We start from the raw sequence: 17,974 nt of genomic DNA, 5'->3' as shown, positions 1-17,974 counted from the left end.
TGTTTGTTGTCCTTTTTCAGCCGTGGGCTGGGCTTGGGGAGGTGGGGGTGGTGGAGAAGATGTTCCTTCCCCAGGAAATGATGAGCATCAGAAACCTTATTTCCTGCATTCTGCTTCTCTTGCACCAGTTTATACGTTTGCTGCATCGTTCTGTGGTGCAAATGTCTGTAGTTAAAGGACAAAAATGAGGTACCACATAACAAACATAAAGTAGGACATAATCCAGTGTGGCTTTCAGATCGTCTCATTCATTATAGTTCACCACACACACACGGGTATGAACTACTTGTTTGTCCTTCTGTTGTGCTGGCCTCTTTTCAGATCAAATGATCAAAACAGTGCAGGATGGTGGCATGGTGGTTAGCTCTGTTGCCTCACAGCCAGAAGGTCCTGAGTTTGACTCCAACAACTGGCGCAGGCCTTTCTGTGTGGAGTTGGCATGTTCTCCCATGTTTGCATGGGTTCTCTATGGGTGCTATGGCTTCTCCCACAGACCAAAGACATGCATTTAGTGGGGTAGGTTAATTGGCCATAGGAGTGAGTGCAAGTGGTTGTCTCTCACCCTGCCTTTTGCCCTGTGACTGCTGCGATATGCTCCAGGTGCCCCATCGCCCCCACTCCCGACCTTGTTAAGGATAAAAGGCTGGATGACAGTAAAACACTTATCCAGTTATCTGTTTTGTATTAGACTGATTTATGTGTTTCGTTGTGTAACCCACTGGGTGTTTAGTTAATTGCTCATGTTTAAAACCTCCCAACATTCCAGTTATCTTATCACATACCTTTGATGGTCTTAGGAAGTCAAGTACATCTCATCTATTACCAAGTAGCCTGAAAACAAGAAGCAGGCTACATTACCTCAGAAGTACTGGATAAACAGCACTTCTATATTGGAAAACAAATTACTACTAAACCTTAGCTCCCATTTTCTTCCATGGTCATCGACGTGCTTACACATGGTACCAGCTGACTGATCATAACACTATAGTACTGTGGAAAAAGTCTCAAATCAAACAATTTTTTTTTAGATTTTGCAAGGAAAATTGAAAATGGGTGCAGAAATGTATTGAATCGTGTACAAACATGCTCGAAAATACAGTATGGAAAACAGATTTTGCAAAACTTCAAGTTTCAATATTTGGTACAAGCCTGGAAAATCTTAGGCCGCTTTCTTGTCATTCCTGTAAGAAGTGTTCAGGAACGATTCTTCAGGCTTCTTCAAGGACATTCAATTCAGCTTTGTTTTTAAAGTGCCAAATGACAAAGACAGTTGCCTTAAGGCCATTTATACTGTCAGGTAAAGACCCTACAATAATAAAAAAGACTGAGAGATTCAGAACTGTTCTGCCTTTTGTTCCATTCTCTGTCAGGATGATCCCACACTGCTTCAGTCATGTCTATCCAGGTGTGCTTTTATTGCTTTGGCAGTGATCATATTCACGCTCAAGAATGGTGTTGTTGGCAATCAGATGGTTTCCAGATGTTACGTGGTGGTTCAAAATCTGACCCAGTACTTTTCTGTCTTCATAATTCCATCAATTTTGGAAAGATCGCCAACACCACTGAGCCTCTACTGTTTTTACAGATGGCTGTAGACACTCCCTGTCCCTCTCACTCAACCTCTCTGTACATACTGATGACAAACCAAGAACTTCAGAATTGGATTCATCACTCATAAGACCCCTTACTGACTTACTGACTTTTGTTCTTGTGTAACTTCCTCGTCCTTTCCTCTCTGTTTCCCTTCATTAAGAATGGCTTCCTAACAGCTAACCTTTATTGACACCATTTCTGATGACACTTCTGTCTCATCAAGATATGCCAAGTTTTTAGCAAACATCTTTTTGAGAATCTTGCTGTACAAACACTATTTTATGCCTGTCAGACTGTCTTTGGTGTTCAGATGAAGAAATTGGAGCGAATGCTGTGCTTTTGTAACAAGATGGTAACACAATACAGAAAGACATTTTAAAATAGATTCTTTGCCAAGTTGTCTGTTATGTGTAGATAAAGCTTACTGTTGTGTCTACACACACAACACTCCATCAGTTGAGTTAGGTGCCTTTTCTTTCTTTTCCTTTGTATTTTTAATTGAATGATTCACAGGTCAGTGTGAAGGGGCATAATACGCACACAGACACAAAATGTCTCTAATAAAATGTCAGGTACAACGACTAGACTGAAAGTTGGTGAAAAATCAGCAAATATCCCAAAGAAACCCTTTGGGAGACTTTCGGGAAGCCTGAAGAACTGTTGGACAAGACTACTTTTAAAAGAATGACTTTTAAAGAAAAGGCGAGAAAGCGAGACGGAGCTGAGTCAGGGGTGGTGACGGGATTTAAAAAGAGCGCACATCCCCCTGAAATCTGCACCTTTGTTTATGTCGCGCAGGGTTTGAACCTCGCCCGGGGCTAGAACATTACATTTCCACTCAACACACATTATCCAGGTAATAAAACGCGACAGAGCTCTGGTACCGAGCACTAACCGGATAATTGTCCCTCTGTGTTAGAAAGATAACCGGCTTAACTGATTCAGAGCATCTCAAGTTGCACAGCAGACACACCGTGTTTAACGCGTGACATCATCACCATCATCACGTATACACAGCATGCTTTTAGCTGTCTGACCCCGAAGAGGAAACTGAGGTACAGCCAGCCTGTTTTATGGAGGGTGTGTGTGTGTGAGAGAGAGAGCGAGAGACACTCACTTGACCGGAGCAGAGCGAGAGTAAAGAGCAGATCTCATCTTTGCGAAGTGACAAAAGCAGGAGTCTTCTTTCTTTCAGTGGAGACACGTCGATCAGAGCTCGATGGTGTGTTTTTATTATTGAGCTGCGCTTTAAAGTCAACTTTACAAAAAGAAGAAAAAAAAGTGAAGTGCAGCTGGACGGAAAATTTAAGGCGTGAATTGAAGAAGTTGGTCGCTCAGTGGGAAGTGAAAACCGTCATTTGCGTAATATTTTTAAGTCGACTTTTTCTGTCGCCTCGTTTCATCAAGTGCCTTTGGATATCAAAATTTTGCCATTTGTAGGAAAGGAAGCCTGCGGAGCGAAAGGTAAGCCGTGCGCGCCGACTGACTGCATCTTGCGCAAAAATGAATTAAACGCAGACTTCACTTTCACTGGCAGTGCTTTCAGTTTTCACACTATGAACACGTGAATGAACATTTTCATGTAACAGTCGTATTTTGTTTTAGTGCCCACGGCAAGATGAGAAACAGGTGAGGTTTCTGTGGAAACTGATGTCTAGTGCGTATTTGCATACTGTGGGTTTTCTCAGAGGCTTGCAGAAAAAAAGTCTGCTGATAGTGATTCCACAAAATCCCCGGTGAGCTTATTATAACACTTAACCTAATAAATGAAATACTTCATCTCTTAAACCTGTATTGCGACCTGGGCTTCCTCTGCAACCGGAAGACTCGAGATTCAGTAATAAAACAGCTGTAGTGCAGTAATTAGTTTATGTTGCACAGAAATAATGCAGCTTTGCTTGTCCTCACAATCAATTACATCATGTTCAAGTGCAAAAGAAGAAGAAGAAAAGACATAAAAAGCAAAAACAAACGAGCAAAACATTACCATCACAGTATCAGGTACCCCTGTTGTCCTGCAATCATTGTTTTTATGACACATAATCTGAATAATTCTTCTAAAATGCAACATATGAAATGATAACAGCACTGCTGGCGCTGTGGTCCCTCTATTAAAGTGTCAAATGTTACATATGCTTAAATTAATTTGTTTTTAACAAGTCTCCTCCCTAAGGTGTAGTAGCATGTACATGTTAGAGTGGAGGATGTTGATTCATAAACTGGTGACAGTGGTCACAGAACAGTGTGACATCATCTGTGAAGTCAAAGATGTTACCTAGCAACTAGAGACCTTGTGAAATGGGAACACCACTCATTCAAAGTACCCCGACCGGACAGTGCACTTGGTCAGGGCCTGAGCTGCACAGCCACCAGGTCTGAGGCAGAAAGAATAAACGTTTGTCTCCATGTGAAGAACACACATACAGAGATTCCTTGATTTATTAGCGAGATTGCCACAACAGGTGCGGGGGTCACTGTGCACAGCTGCTTTCTGCCCCTGGTGTCTTCATGTGAGTAACTGTGGCCATGAGTCAAGTGCAGACACAAAGGCAGAGTCAAGTGGACTGTGTCACACAGCAGTGACCACTCTACTTTACTCGTCTTTTGTGATTTGTTACAGGCTGTTACTTGATGTAGGACACATATTCAGTGTGTGTTTAGTTTCATCATAAACTGGGTGTTGTTTAAGACTGGTTTTATAAGTAGACATCAGTTAACTGTCACTGTTTAGACCAGTAGGCCTGTTTTCAACACTTACCACAAAATATCCATAACTTTTTTCTAACCATTCATCTAGAAATGTTTCCATTTTTTTCAGCAGTTGCGTATCCATACAATTTTGAACCATTAGTTTTTATCTTTAGCTTTCATTTATCCAGTTCTATGCTACACGACTCTAAGCTACACATTTAAGTATTTATCTACTATGTCTAATTTAACAACTATGACCTGCTTCAACCACTACCTACTCTTGTCGTTAGCTTTAGCAATTTCACCTGTAATATCCAAATATTTAGTTACTACTTTTATCCAATACCATTATCCAGTTTACAGCTACCTGCTAATTCCAGCTAACAGGTATTTATTCATAATTGCAATGCCCTATTTTCACTCATTTATCCATCTGTTTTAGGCTACTTTAAATCCCTGTTGTCCAGTAGCTTACTCTTCGCTATCAGTATATTTTTAACTATATCTAGAGCCTAAGCTAATGGTTTAAGCTAACACTCGTTTTGTTTGAAGGGTGTCTCTCCCTTTGTGTCTTTACTTTTTACATTTTCAGCTCTAAGTCATTACAAATTGTGAAGCCAAAAATTGGCATATAGCTAACAATGACATTGCCTTGATAATAAATCGGTCAGACTTGAAAATCCATTTTTTTTAGCTAATTGTTTTAGCCCAGTTGTTAATTTCTTGACACACTCCCACCATAAAATCTACTGTTTAAGCCCAGATTTCATTATATTATTTAATCAGACTGTAATTTTGATCACTGTTACCTGCTTCTCAATATGCTACGATGCTTTAGTGCAAAAGAGTCAACACAGATGCTCAGAGATAGTGAGGCGACTCACTGTGCTTGGCACTTTGTATGGACAGCATAGCGAGAGCCTGCGGTGACAGGAAGCTCAAGTTTTAATTTTCTCTTGTGCAGTGGTAAAGGGTGGTGATGTGCTGTGGTTTATTATTGGTGTGCTGCATTGGCTGACTTCTTCTTTATCTTTCTCAGTACAAAGATACTAATAAATATCAATATTTGTACAGATTTCATCCCTCAAAGTGGCTGCTGTGAACCAAAGCTTGCACCCTAACCCTGTCTCACTATTACTCCCTGGAGCTTCTCTGATGTGTCTCATAATTTTATTTTAGGACAGCTTCTTACTGTGTGGCTAGCATGGGAGAATCACTGGTGCAGTTTAAAGAAATTCATGATTTCCTTTCTTGTCCTTTGGGATTATTACTGTGAAGTACTGATACATAAAAAACACTGGAATTCTAGTCGCACACCAACATCTCTTAAAACAGCAACAGTTAAAACTTTATTTATAAGCCCTTTGGAATTAAAAGGATATCTCCTGATGACACGCAAACGTGGAATAGCAGTATTTTAGTATTAATGGCTCATCTAACCCTGAGGGAAAAGCATGACTGGGAGAGCAAAGACCTTTGTGTTCCATCACAGCTGGTATCTTTGAAAACTCAGTCTAACCTTCACAAACATCCCCTCAGAGGGAATTCAGCAGCACAAAAACAGCTTCTATTTGTAAGCTCAGTGAGCTGTGTGCTGACGGCTCAAAGCTATCAAGGCATCTAAACTATAGTCTGACTGAGAATAGACCACAAGCCATATCAAACTTCCAAGAATTGTGCTACAATTCTTTTTTTCCCTCTCGCCACGATATTTCACCCAAAAATGTTTACAAAGGTGTTTGCTCTTATCTGCTTTTGTACTGCAGAGTTGTAATACTGCTCGTATGAAGCGTACTTCTTTTTTGACAGCTTCCTTATCCTGTTGACAGCAAAACTTAACTCTATTCAAAACTGCAAGTCACGGAAAAGAGAAAAACATGCTCTAAACTCATGTTTAAATGCATTAAACGCAACACTTTACCAACACGCTTGCAGACAAAGTTCCATACTAATGTGTTTCCACCCATTTAAACTTATAGAAAAGAAGATTTTAAATATGAATTTACCATTTTCCATCATCTCGCTTATTCTCTTTTGGATCATTTTGTCTGTTTCTTGTAAAAGGTTTGATTTTCTTTGATTGGAGTTTGGTTTTATCCACCTTTTTGTTATTTGTTTAAGTCTTTTTTTCTCAAGATTCCGATCATATCATTCCCACCTCAGATGAGGTCAATGAGAGATTTTGTGAGTATAAAATATTTTACCTTTAAAAACAGAGCTTTTGAAAATAATTTCCTTTATGGCACAAAAAGCCCTTTGATTCACTGTATTGCATCATTTAATGTGACTTGAACCAAAAAAGCCATCTGCTATCTACAAATACATTGTACTCAGCATTAAGACTTTAGTCCTATTTGATCATTAGAAGTCATTTCTGGGGTCAAAAACGATATTTGTTTTTCAAAGAAATTTCCAAATTCCAAAATAAGGAATTGGTAGTTTCAAGATCAGATTACATTACATGTGTTCCTTTCCTTTGTTGGTTATTTCTGTTCCCTGTTCATCTTCCCATTTTATCATTATTTTACCTTTTGTTGCATCCTAATGATATTTTGCAAAATAGGGAAATCTTTTCAAGTACGAAGCTTAACTTTTTCTTCTTCTTTTCTTCTGTTTTTTCCCCTCTTTTGTTTGTGTGTGTGTGTGTGTGTTTGTGTGTGTTCCTGTCTAGCTATCCTTGTGAGGACCAAAATCTGCATTCTACTATACTTGTGAGAACCAACAGTCACTTGTGAGGACACACATACCGGTCCTCACAAGTTTGAAGGCCTTTTTGAGGCTCAAAATGTGGCTTTAGGGTCAGGGTTACAATTAGGTTCTGGTTAGGTTTAGGGTAAGGGGCTAGGGAAACCATTATGTCAATGAAGATAGCTGCCTGGGTTGGTAAAAACAAACCTAATATTGAAATATTACTTTTTAATCATATTTGGAAAAATTGCTAACAAAGAATTGATCATTTATACACATATAGTCATATAATCACGTATACTATTAATAATAATAATAATAATGGATTGCATTTATATAGCGCTTTTCGAGAACCTCAAAACGCTGTACAATTCCACTATTCATTCACTCTCACATTCACACACTTGTGCTTTTCAATAAAAGCACAAGTAATACATTTATTTACTTATCTTTGGTCTTATCTGTTTTGAATTGCCTGAAAGACAGCAGCTACAAAACCCACTACGATACTCTGAGTGTGACTCATCTCTCAACGCGCACTTTTTGTGGTCACAATGTTTCGTTTTAGTTTTAGCGCTCACAGAACTGAGAGAATCGCGTTTTAGCCGTTGTATAATACTGCACAGCATGCATTATAAAACTGGACACACAGGATTTTCACTGTAGCAGAACCTTTTGTCCTGAACCTGCTGTAACAAATAATAACAGTAAATATCTAACAGCTACATTTACCAGCATGTAGCATTTACACTGTGTACACAGCGCAGCTTCTGGAATCAACACTAACATGTTCACATACTTTGTAGAATTGAGGCTTTGCAGTTTAGTACAGCCAGCCTTTTAGATGACCATCTACAGTTATGTTAAGGTCATAGTTAACTGTTATAACTGTGAAAGGTGATTTTTACTGTAATATTAATGTACATTTTCAAAATAAGCTGCTGCATGGACGTGCCTCAGACGATAGCAGGCTTAAGGCCAATGTAGCGTCACACCTCTGAACTTTCTATTGTATGTGATCACAACTGTTGCAGAAGTAATCCATAAAACAGGTTCACGTTGAGTTCAGTGCCCATTTCTCTTGAATTATCACAAGATAAGATCGCATTTCTTATTTTTCCCTGTTTTTTTTACTAGTTGAAAATCTTTATCTACCACAGGAGTCAAGGTCTGCTGTTCTTGGCTACACAAATGCTGGAAATCACATCGCAAATCCACGACAATCAAAGTCTAAACAAAACATAATGGATATAAACTTCTAAATTGAGTGTCTGAACTTAAACATCAGAAACTGTCACAAGTCTGTGCTTGTCAGAGCAAATCTGACTTATGTTGTAGTATTGTAGTAAAACATTGGATTTTAGCACAGTATAAATGATTCAAACTGCATTTTGACAGCAATTTGCTACAACGTGGAGCCGTGCATGCTCGTGCTGATGGAGGCTACACAAGTTGCTCTCCCACTGCCCTTTTGCAGGGTCAGAAAGACTGTTTATAGGAGGCATCAGCAACTAAAAGTCTCACACAACCGAACAGTGACATTGCTTCTTTTTTTGCAGTGTAATGTGGCTTTATGAAAGGTGTCTGTGGTTTTATTAAAGCTGCTGATGCTTCTGGAAATATTGTGACTATATATAAGTGTACCCTATAATGCCCATATAAGTGTACTTCATAACTGGTAAGAAGGAACCTGTATTGTTTGTAGATCTTTCAAATGCAAACAGGGTGCCTCGCTTTATACCTAATACAAAGTCCCATATTCACTTCCTCTACTGTAGGAGCATTTCTTCTTTTTCACTTTTGCACCTTTTTTTTTTTTATTTCCAACAGAGCGATGTCACTGTGATGTCCGTTGCTGGCATCATCTCAGCCTTTCAAGGAGCTCGTGGGAAAAGGACGCCGAGGGGAAGGAGCTGAGGGGAGAGGACAGCAGAAGAGCTTTTTTATGAGGACAGGATGGAGGTGACTGCACCCTGCATGCGGAGTGATGATAGCTCCATGTGATTCATTTTTCTTTTTCAGTATTTTAAGCTGAGCAGGTGTGAAGGAGTCACTGTTTTGTGGAATCTAGTGGCTGTTTCTCTGGAGGTGACAAGGCTGAGTTCAGCAGCTGCTAGGCTGCAGCTATGGACGTTGAGGTGAGATTTCCTCCCCCCGCATTAGTGACCTCTTTGCCGTTTGCCTCATCATGCGGGACAAATTTTTCTACATCACCCTGGAGCTGCTGATTGCCATCTTCTCAGTGCTGGGAAATGTGTTGGTCTGCTGGGCCGTGGCCCTCAACAGTAACCTCCAGAGCATCACCAACTTCTTCGTGGTGTCGCTGGCTGTGGCCGACATCGCCGTGGGCGTCCTGGCCATTCCCTTTTCCATTGTCATCAGCATCGGGTTCTGCTCCAACTTCTATGGCTGCCTGTTTATTGCGTGCTTTGTGCTGGTTCTCACACAGAGCTCCATCTTTAGTCTGCTGGCCATCGCTATAGATCGCTACATTGCAATCAAGATACCACTCAGGTCAGTAACCATGAGGAAAAGTGGATCATTTATCATTTATTAGTGCAAAATTAATGAGTTAATAGAATAAGTGAAATCCTTTATAACTGCATTATTACGTGTGTTAATAAGGCACCAATAAACAGTTGATTAGCATTAGTAAAACAGCTGATTACTACTTAAAAACCATTTTTTTCAACATGTCCAAGCACAGAAAGAAACGAAGATCAGATTTGGAAAACAAAATAGGAACGTTTTAACTCTTAATTAATTCTTACTTTAGTCCAATGTGTGTTTTTAATCAGAAGCAGCAGAATTCTCACGATGACGCCCAACCTTTCATTTCATTTCTGTCGGTTAAAACATTTGACATTTGAACCAGATATTCCATGGCTGAATAAGACTGTTCAGAAACAGCGTCTCCCGCAGGGCAAATTCCCCCCGGAGCAATCAAACAAATATCGCTCTAATTGCTTACACAGACTGTGTAAGCCTGTTTTGTAAACTTACTTTTATTATTGTAATGTAAAAATAACAACAAAAAAGCTCCAAACCCAGTGAGATGTTGATTTAACATGCAAATTTGCCAACGACGGTGCATCTGCAGACCTGACAGGCTAAACCAGTGACAGTGATGCTGTGACCTCATCGTTACCGCACTGCTGCGCCGGTCAGACGTCTCGCCCTTTAGGGCTCGAACACACTCCTCCTGCCGAACATACGTATGTGAGGGCTCTTCTGCGCTGTGTTTGCACATCCCTAAAGAGGAGGGGGGGGGGGCTTGTTTTTGCAGTATTAACCTTTGCACTTTAACATCTGAAGAATGTGATAGAAACAAGCCAAATGTCTCAGCTGCTCTCCCACACTGTGCTACAGGCGAACCAAAAATAGGCTCCTTCCTTTGAGGAGTCCTGAGTCCTGAAAGACTCAGTTTGTTTATTCTTGTCTCTTGTAGTTCCGGTATGAGAGTTGCATCCACGGAGCGATCGCATAAGCAAATGATAAATCAGCGGGGTACTTTCGTATACAGTAATAATTAATTCAAACAAGGGACGGAAGCTTTCTTATGAGGTTTATAGAGGTCATTGTGGCAGAGGGAAACAAACCTTTATCTCTGAGTTCTCAGGAGCTGAAAGACAATTGAAGCTTGACACGTGTATTGTCTCCCTGTCCAGGTACAACAGCTTGGTGACAGGACAGCGGGCTCGAGGCATCATTGCCATATGCTGGATTTTATCCATCATCATCGGTTTGACCCCCATGATGGGCTGGCATGGTGGGGAGTCAAGAAACGGCACCAACGAAACCAAAAGCAGCCCCTGCCAGCCGGGCATGATGAAGTGCCTGTTTGAGGTTGTTGTCGACATGGAGTATATGGTCTACTTCAACTTTTTTGCTTGTGTGCTGATCCCCTTGCTGCTAATGTTGGCCATCTACCTGTGTATCTTCATGGCAGCTCGCCACCAGCTCATGCTGATTGAAGTAAAAGCGTCTCATGGGGAAAAGTCCCGCTCCGTCCTGCAGAAAGAGGTCCAGGCTGCCAAGTCTCTGGCAATCATTGTGGGCCTGTTTGCGGTCTGCTGGCTGCCTTTACATATCATTAACTGCTTCACCCTCTTCTGTCCTCAGTGTGATCGTCCTCCTGATTTGGTTATGTATGTGGCCATTATCCTATCCCATGCCAACTCTGTGGTCAACCCCTTCATCTACGCCTACCGCATCCGAGAGTTCCGGCACACCTTCCGTAGGATTATTAGGCGGCACATCCTGGGGAAGCGGGAGGTGTTTGAGAGCAGCGGGAGTAAGCGGAACTCTACTCACAACAGCATCACGGACTCCATCAGGCTCAAAGCAAATGGCCTCAGCTTTGACCTTTTCACAGAGCACAGCAGCAGTACCTGTGAGAACTCCTGCCGCTGTCCTGCTCACATCTCCCCTTTAGAGGGTGGTCTGGCAACAGTGTCTCACCCGCCTCTGTCAGTTGTTATCGCCCACTGCCCCAAAGTGGGGACGTGTCCACTTCAAGCCCTCAGGCAGACTCAGCTCCCGGCGGGGAACGACTGCTCTGAACCAGAGATCCTGGAGGAAAACTGCAAACAGAACCTCGCCCCAGCACAGGTTGCACTGCTGTTCAACACCCAGGACAGGAAGAGCTGCTGTAGCGAGCTAGATAAAGTGCACTGATCTATGCGCCGCAGGGATCATTTGCTAATTCCTCGCAGTTAGTTGTGAATGTCTGCTCAGGATCACCATGAATCTCTAATTTCCAATGGGAGTACTGTAAACAGATGACAGACAATGAATGTCACTCACTGAGATAAACGAAACAGGACTGAAAACTGTCTCTACTATTTAAATACAGTGACATGTCAATTTAACTCAGAATAAGTCTAAAAGGCACCGCTATTGTTACCGGAAGGCTACGTCTTATCAACCCACATGACCGGGGGTGGTTTGTAATGTGCAGCCACTTCACAAGTTGTTCTGTGGAAATTTCAACACCATCCATGAATGTTTTTACTTCCTCTTTGCAAACAGCTGAAATACAGTAAAAATGCAGGCAGTTGATAGAAGGGTCTATATGGAATAGGAGCATTTATTGTAGGCGTGTCAGGATAGCCACCTTTATTTAACCACAGTGTGCCATTTCAGGTCTGAATGTGATGTGTCTTTAAATTATTACATTTATTTTCTTTCTTTCAGGGATTTGAACATAAACACAACATACTCTGCTCTCTTCACTTGTAATTTCCACACTTTTCGTAGAGATTAACAGACATAACCACGTTCCAGATGAATGTTTCAGCCCATTGCTCCTATTTGCCGTTTCCTAATGGACTAAAAGCAGAAGGACAGTGCAGGTTTGTGGTTGTGAGAATATCTGTTAAATGCTTCACATTTTCTAAAGCAAAGACCAGTAACTTGGCAATCTAATGCTGTAATGTTTCCTTTTATTTTTGTTTATACATTTGTGATAATGACGCTTTAATGTATGCTTATTTAAGTCAAATTCAGATGATACAATTGACACAGTTTGATGAATAATGGGAAATTATTTGCAGATGTCCATTACTGCTCTCTATGTTCTCACAAGTAGACTGGCACCAAGTGCTGTCTTTAAATAAATCCTTTCACACTTTTAATGTGTGCTTGCTGTGTATACATTTTTGCAATGGCTGCAATATCCCTGTCTTCATTCAGGAGCTGCAGGAACACCTCCAGACATCCCACTGGCTTTTCAGCAGACAGGCTCGTGATTTGGTCATTCGGAGAAATGGTGGATTAAATTGTCATCATTTTTGGCGTTTCTTTATTTTTGCAGTTTTTATCAGAACAGCTCTTGAGGCCTATTCCTTGTTAAAGATTTCACAGCCAAAAAAGATGTCCTGTGTCCTCCTGTGGGGCAAAGGACACAGGAGATCTTTTGAGCTGTAAATCTTATCTCCTCAGCTGGATCACTTCATCTCAAATAAGCAAACTTTTTTTTTTGCATTACCGCCGTGAAACTTTAGCTTCATACAATAAATACTTTTCTGGATGTGGTTCTTTTGAATGATGGTCCACAGATGCACTTTCAAGACATTGTTTTGCGCTGAACTATGAAGCAATGATTGAATGTCAATGTCTCAAAACAATGAGATAAAAGCCAAAATTTTTTATTTGTCGTTCTTACCATCAAATTGAATCAGGTTCTATAATTTTTAAAAGATACATCATAAAAGGTTACAACAATGATTCTTAAATTGTGTAAAAAAAAAGAAAAAGCCCAGTATTAATAAAAAAAAGTCACAATGCAAAAGACAACTAGTGACAATTTTTGAATGCAATACAGTTGAATTTCACTACACTGCAAAATAAAGTCAGTAGAATACTTCTTAACATTAAATATCACTAAATAACTCATATGGCGAGCTCAGCTAACATTGGATGAAAAAACAATGAAAAAAACAAATATATATATATATAGCTGGGTCCTCTACCAGAGGCCTGGGAGCTTGAGGGTCCTGCGCAGTATCTTAGCTGTTCCCAGGACTGCGCTCTTCTGGACAGAGATCTCCGATGTTATTCCCGGGATCTGCTGGAGCCACTCGCCTAGCTTGGGAGTCACCGCACCTAGTGCTCCGATTACCACGGGGACCACCGTCACCTTCACCCTCCACATCCTCTCGAGCTCTTCTCTGAGCCCTTGGTATTTCTCCAGCTTCTCGTGTTCCTTCTTCCTGATATTGCTGTCATTCGGAACCGCTACATCGATCACTACGGCCGTCTTCTTCTGTTTGTCTACCACCACTATGTCCGGTTGGTTAGCCACCACCATTCTGTCCGTCTGTATCTGGAAGTCCCACAGGATCTTAGCTCGGTCATTCTCCACCACCCTTGGGGGCGTCTCCCATTTTGACCCCGGACTTCCAGGTTATACTCGGCACAGATGTTCCTGTACAGCAGCGGTCCCCAACCTTTTTTGCGCCACGGACCGGTTTATGCCCGACAATATTTTCACGGACCGGCCTTTAAGGTGTCGCGGATAAATACAACAAAATAAAACTAGTACCGGTACCGAAAAAAAGAAGATTTATTCATAACACACGTGAAAAGACCCAGGAAAACCGAGTTAACGATAAAAACAATAACAAAATAAGCTGAAAACCGATAAAAACCCTGAAAACCATACATTTCACACCTGAGCCTCAACTCTCGCGGCCCGGTACCAAACGACTCACGGACCGGTACCGGTCCGAAGGCCCGGGGGTTGGGAAGACTGCCTGTACACTATGCCGGCCACTTGGTTATGGCGTTCCATGTATGCCTTCCTGCTAGCATCTTGCACCCTGCTGTTATGTGCTGGATTGTCTCTGGGGCATCTTTACACAGCCTGCACCTGGGGTCTTGCCTGGTGTGATAGACCCCAGCCTCTATGGATCTTGTACTCAGAGCTTGTTCTTGTGCTGCCATGATTAGTGCCTCTGTGCTGTCTTTCAGTCCAGCTTTGTCCAGCCACTGGTAGGATTTCTGGATATCAGCCACCTCCTCTATCTGCCGGTGGTACATACCGTGCAGGGGCCTGTCCTTCCATGATGGTTCCTCGTCTCCCTCCTCTTTCTTGGGTTTCTGCTGCCTGAGGTATTCACTGAGCACTTCGGTCAGTTGGGGCCATCTTCCCAATGTATTCTGGATGTTCCGTTGTCTCATCCTGGACTGTGGTGCTGACACTCACCAGTCCCCGGCCCCCTTCCTTCCGCTTAGCGTACAGCCTCAGGGTGCTGGACTTGGGGTGAAACCCTCCATGCATGGTAAGGAGCTTTCTTGTCTTATGTCAGTGGCTTCTATCTCCTCCTTTGGCCAGCCTATTACCCCAGCAGGGGTAGCCCGAGATCTTGTTCTTACCGTTCAGCTGACTCCTCAGGACTTGCCTGACCCTCTGCAGGTACTTGGTGGTTGCAGCTTTCTAGCGGCCTCTTCATGGTTCCCATTCGCCTGCGGGATCCCCAGGTACTTGTAACTGTCCTCTATGTCTGCAATGTTGCCTTCTGGTAGCTCGATCCCCTCAGTTCTGACTACCTTCCCTCTCTTTGTTATCATCCGACTACACTTCTCCAGCCCGAATGACATCCCGATGTCATTGCTGTATATCCTGGTGTGTGGATCAGTGAATCGATGTCTCGTTCACTCTTGGCATACAGCTTGATGTCATCCATGTACAGGAGGTGGCTGACAACTGCTCCGTTCCGTAGTCGGTATCCGTAGCCAGTCTTGTTAATGATCTCACTGAGGGGGTTCAGGCCTATGCAGAACAGCAGTGGGGACAGAGCATCTCCTTGGTAGATCCCGCACTTGATGGTGACTTGTGCTATGGGCTTGAGGTTGGCCTCCAGTGTTGTCCGCCACATCCCCATTGAGTTCCTGATGAAGGCTCTCAGGGTCCTGTTGATCTTATATAGTTCTAGGCATTCCAGGATCCAGGTGTGGGGCATTGAGTCATAGGCCTTCTTGTAATCAATCCAGGTGAGTCTGGTCCTGCAGTCTCTTATACTACAGCCTAGTAATGGGGAAATGGAAATGACTTTTGCTTCTGGGCAAATCTAAGTTATTTTTGGACAGGTATTGAACAGGTATCATTGTTGTGTGTTCTGGTATTCATTAGCAAATGAATGAACTCAAACCTAAAGCTGAGGTATGACAAGTAGCAGCTGAAAGTAGCCAGTAGGAAAAGATCTTTTATAAAATACTAATTACAGAGGCTTTAAGGAATCAGTCATTCATGTGGCAGATTGAGCTACAGAGACTCCACGTTGCTTTTGATTGAGTGTAGTAGTGTCTGTAATGTAACTATACACCAAAAATGAACAGATGATAGAACTTATCTTTTATTGATGTTGGCTGTTTATTTGAATTTTGTTATTTTAAACTTCTATCCTTCCTCTGTCGTACCAAAATGAAGTCTCGGTGTATCTGTCTTTATAAGTCAGTTACTGTAAGTGCAAATGGTGTTGGGTTCCAGTCTGTGGCGGGAAACAATAAAGCCAGCTCTTTTTTTTCCAATACTGACATCTCCGCCCATGCAGCTGTTAAGCCCAGAGTGCTGGTCTCACTGTGTGTAGAGACTCCATGGATACAAGCAGAAACAGTCCCCTGTTCAGCCTTTTAAAAGACTCAAGCTTTGTGAGCGAGGAGAGGTGGATGCAAATGAGGGAACATGCGTGTGTGTGTGTGTTTAACTCTCTCAGGGCGGTGGATGTGTGAAAAAGTGCAGACCACAACACTAAAGTGCTTTTATTGTTCCACTTTGTGCCCAGTCCAGTCTTCTTCTACCTCTAGTATCACTGGAGCTTAACTGCTGTCAGGAGTCTGGACCTAAAAATGTTTGTGACTGTCTTGTTTGGAGGTTAGTAAAGTTTTTGGGCATGTTAATACTGTGCATGCAGGCTTAAAGGTTTGCAGGCATGCAGGTTTGTTTTTGTTTGTTTGCACCTTACAGCATTTGTTCCAATTTTTTTGTGAATGCATGTGCATGACTTCTTGGCAGAGGGCAGGATGGAAATGTTCAATCTCAACTGTAAGCTGATAAACTTCCTCAATCATTTGAAAGAGAGGGCTGGTGTGGACTCCAAAGGTACTGGACTGAAATGCTGGATCATTTTAAATTGTTCTTATACAAATTCTAAAAGCAACAAAATTCTTCCTGCAGATTGTGTGGACCTGATGGACAGCAGTGGTAAAGTGATGAACCTGGCAGCCAAGCAGCACAATTTGGCTCTGGCCAGCAGTGTGCTGGTAGCCAGACACTACTACGTCCTCCTGCGAGTCTGCCGTGAGTCCGTCTGGTCCATCCATCAGCAGGACTTCAGAGGAACAAACACCCAGATTATAAAAGCATTTTCAAAACCTAATTATGTTATCAGTGTCTGGTCTAAATAATTGGATTCCAAATATATTGATGTAATGATGATAAGTGGCAGGACAAACTAATTCTGGTGCTTTCAGGGGTATCGTGAATGAAATGCATGTTGCCATCCTAATTTTTTGAAAGCTGAATGTAAAGTATGATTTTACCTATGCTTGAAAGCATGCCCGTGACTTCTTGTGCTCCCTCAGGAGACCATGAGGCTGGAGGTCAGAAATATGTCTCCCTTCAGAACAACAACAGTCAAAGTCATCCTGAATTAACAGGTAACAATAAAATAATATTAATGATAAGAATAACATTGGGGCTGTGGAAGTGGCTCTCTGAGGCCTCCTGCTGGACAAACCCATTCCTGCCATTGTGAAAATGCTACAAAACAAACATAAAGTTACCTCATGTGGTTTGTCATTGCTTGTGTTGTAGAACTGCTGAAGAGGCTGACTGACAAAGAGCCAGACAGAAAGACTAGAAAGAGACGGATGCCTCAGACCAAAAATATTCCTGCAAACAGCAAGAGCCACTAAATTTAACGCTGTCAATTTATATGTATAAATCTGAATACTTTGATATATTTCTATTTTAACTGAGCTAAAGTGGATGATTTCTTTTTAGTTAATAAAACTCTATATTGAAGAAGTTCAATAGAATAAGTTACATTTTGAGATTTTATATTTCTGCATTAAATTGTTACTGTAACCAGAATGTCACAGAGAGGTAAATTAGAAGTATGAGCTGCTGTGTATCTTTCTTGTGTTTCTAAGCATTTTCCTTTTCCTGTCTTTTGTGGCTTCCTGTCTGTCTATGTGAGTTCCTTTTTGTCCATCTTTCAGTGACTTTCTGATATATTTTGAGAGCTGTTTCCTTGCTATTTTCTTGACTTCCTGCCTTTGTTCTCTTCCCGCCCTGCTTATTGTCAGATTTCATTCACCTGCACCTTATATTCTCCATATTGTGTATTTAGTCTGAATCCTTTCCCACAGTTCTTCCTCCCTCTTTTCCTGCATTTTGCCTTTTGGATTTTTTGAAATTTGAACCACTTGGATTAAACTTTCGCTACTTTCTGCAAGTTGGCGTTAAACTTTTCTTTGCGCTAAATAAAAAAAAAAA

General features: G+C 41.7%; 2 protein-coding genes across 5 annotated transcripts; both read left to right on the top strand.

The window, feature by feature from the left end:
* Positions 1–2,356: 2,356 nt before the first annotated feature.
* Positions 2,357–13,208, top strand: adora2aa (adenosine A2a receptor a). Of its 2 annotated transcripts, none has more exons than XM_042227966.1 (3): positions 2,357–2,815; positions 8,803–9,486; positions 10,641–13,208. In XM_042227966.1, the coding sequence occupies exons 2-3, from the start codon at positions 9,161–9,163 to the stop codon at positions 11,647–11,649; spliced, it is 1,335 nt and encodes a 444-aa protein (XP_042083900.1). In that variant the 5' UTR covers positions 2,357–2,815; positions 8,803–9,160; the 3' UTR covers positions 11,650–13,208. The 2 variants fall into 2 exon arrangements, with proteins under 2 accessions (XP_042083900.1, XP_005940601.1); XM_005940539.3 differs by having other exon boundaries at positions 2,357–3,057.
* Positions 13,209–15,223: 2,015 nt separating this feature from the next.
* Positions 15,224–17,968, top strand: LOC102308025 (uncharacterized protein C22orf15). 3 transcript variants are annotated; one of them, XM_005940538.3, is made up of 5 exons: positions 15,224–16,348; positions 16,490–16,576; positions 16,652–16,774; positions 17,059–17,133; positions 17,291–17,968. In XM_005940538.3, the coding sequence occupies exons 1-5, from the start codon at positions 16,324–16,326 to the stop codon at positions 17,389–17,391; spliced, it is 411 nt and encodes a 136-aa protein (XP_005940600.1). In that variant the 5' UTR covers positions 15,224–16,323; the 3' UTR covers positions 17,392–17,968. The 3 variants fall into 3 exon arrangements, with proteins under 3 accessions (XP_005940600.1, XP_042083892.1, XP_042083891.1); XM_042227958.1 differs by lacking the exon at positions 16,490–16,576; XM_042227957.1 differs by having other exon boundaries at positions 16,490–16,774.
* Positions 17,969–17,974: the final 6 nt, after the last annotated feature.

The sequence above is a fragment of the Haplochromis burtoni genome, unplaced genomic scaffold (genome assembly GCF_018398535.1).
Source record: "Haplochromis burtoni strain Fernald_Lab_line unplaced genomic scaffold, NCSU_Asbu1 Contig_293, whole genome shotgun sequence".
Taxonomy (NCBI): domain Eukaryota; kingdom Metazoa; phylum Chordata; class Actinopteri; order Cichliformes; family Cichlidae; genus Haplochromis; species Haplochromis burtoni.
The sequence above is the reverse complement of the archived record's forward strand: the minus strand, read 5'-3'. Positions and strand labels throughout refer to the sequence as shown.

Excerpts from the sequence above, each read along its gene's own strand:
- adora2aa (XM_042227966.1), top strand. The coding sequence starts at position 9,161 with ATGCGGGACAAATTTTTCTACATCACCCTGGAGCTGCTGATTGCCATC. Across the intron at positions 9,487-10,640 it reads GCAATCAAGATACCACTCAG|GTACAACAGCTTGGTGACAG; the intron begins GTCAGTAACCAT and ends CTCCCTGTCCAG.
- LOC102308025 (XM_042227957.1), top strand. The coding sequence starts at position 16,324 with ATGTTTGTGACTGTCTTGTTTGGAG. Across the intron at positions 16,775-17,058 it reads CGTCCTCCTGCGAGTCTGCC|GAGACCATGAGGCTGGAGGT; the intron begins GTGAGTCCGTCT and ends GTGCTCCCTCAG. Across the intron at positions 17,134-17,290 it reads AAGTCATCCTGAATTAACAG|AACTGCTGAAGAGGCTGACT; the intron begins GTAACAATAAAA and ends CTTGTGTTGTAG.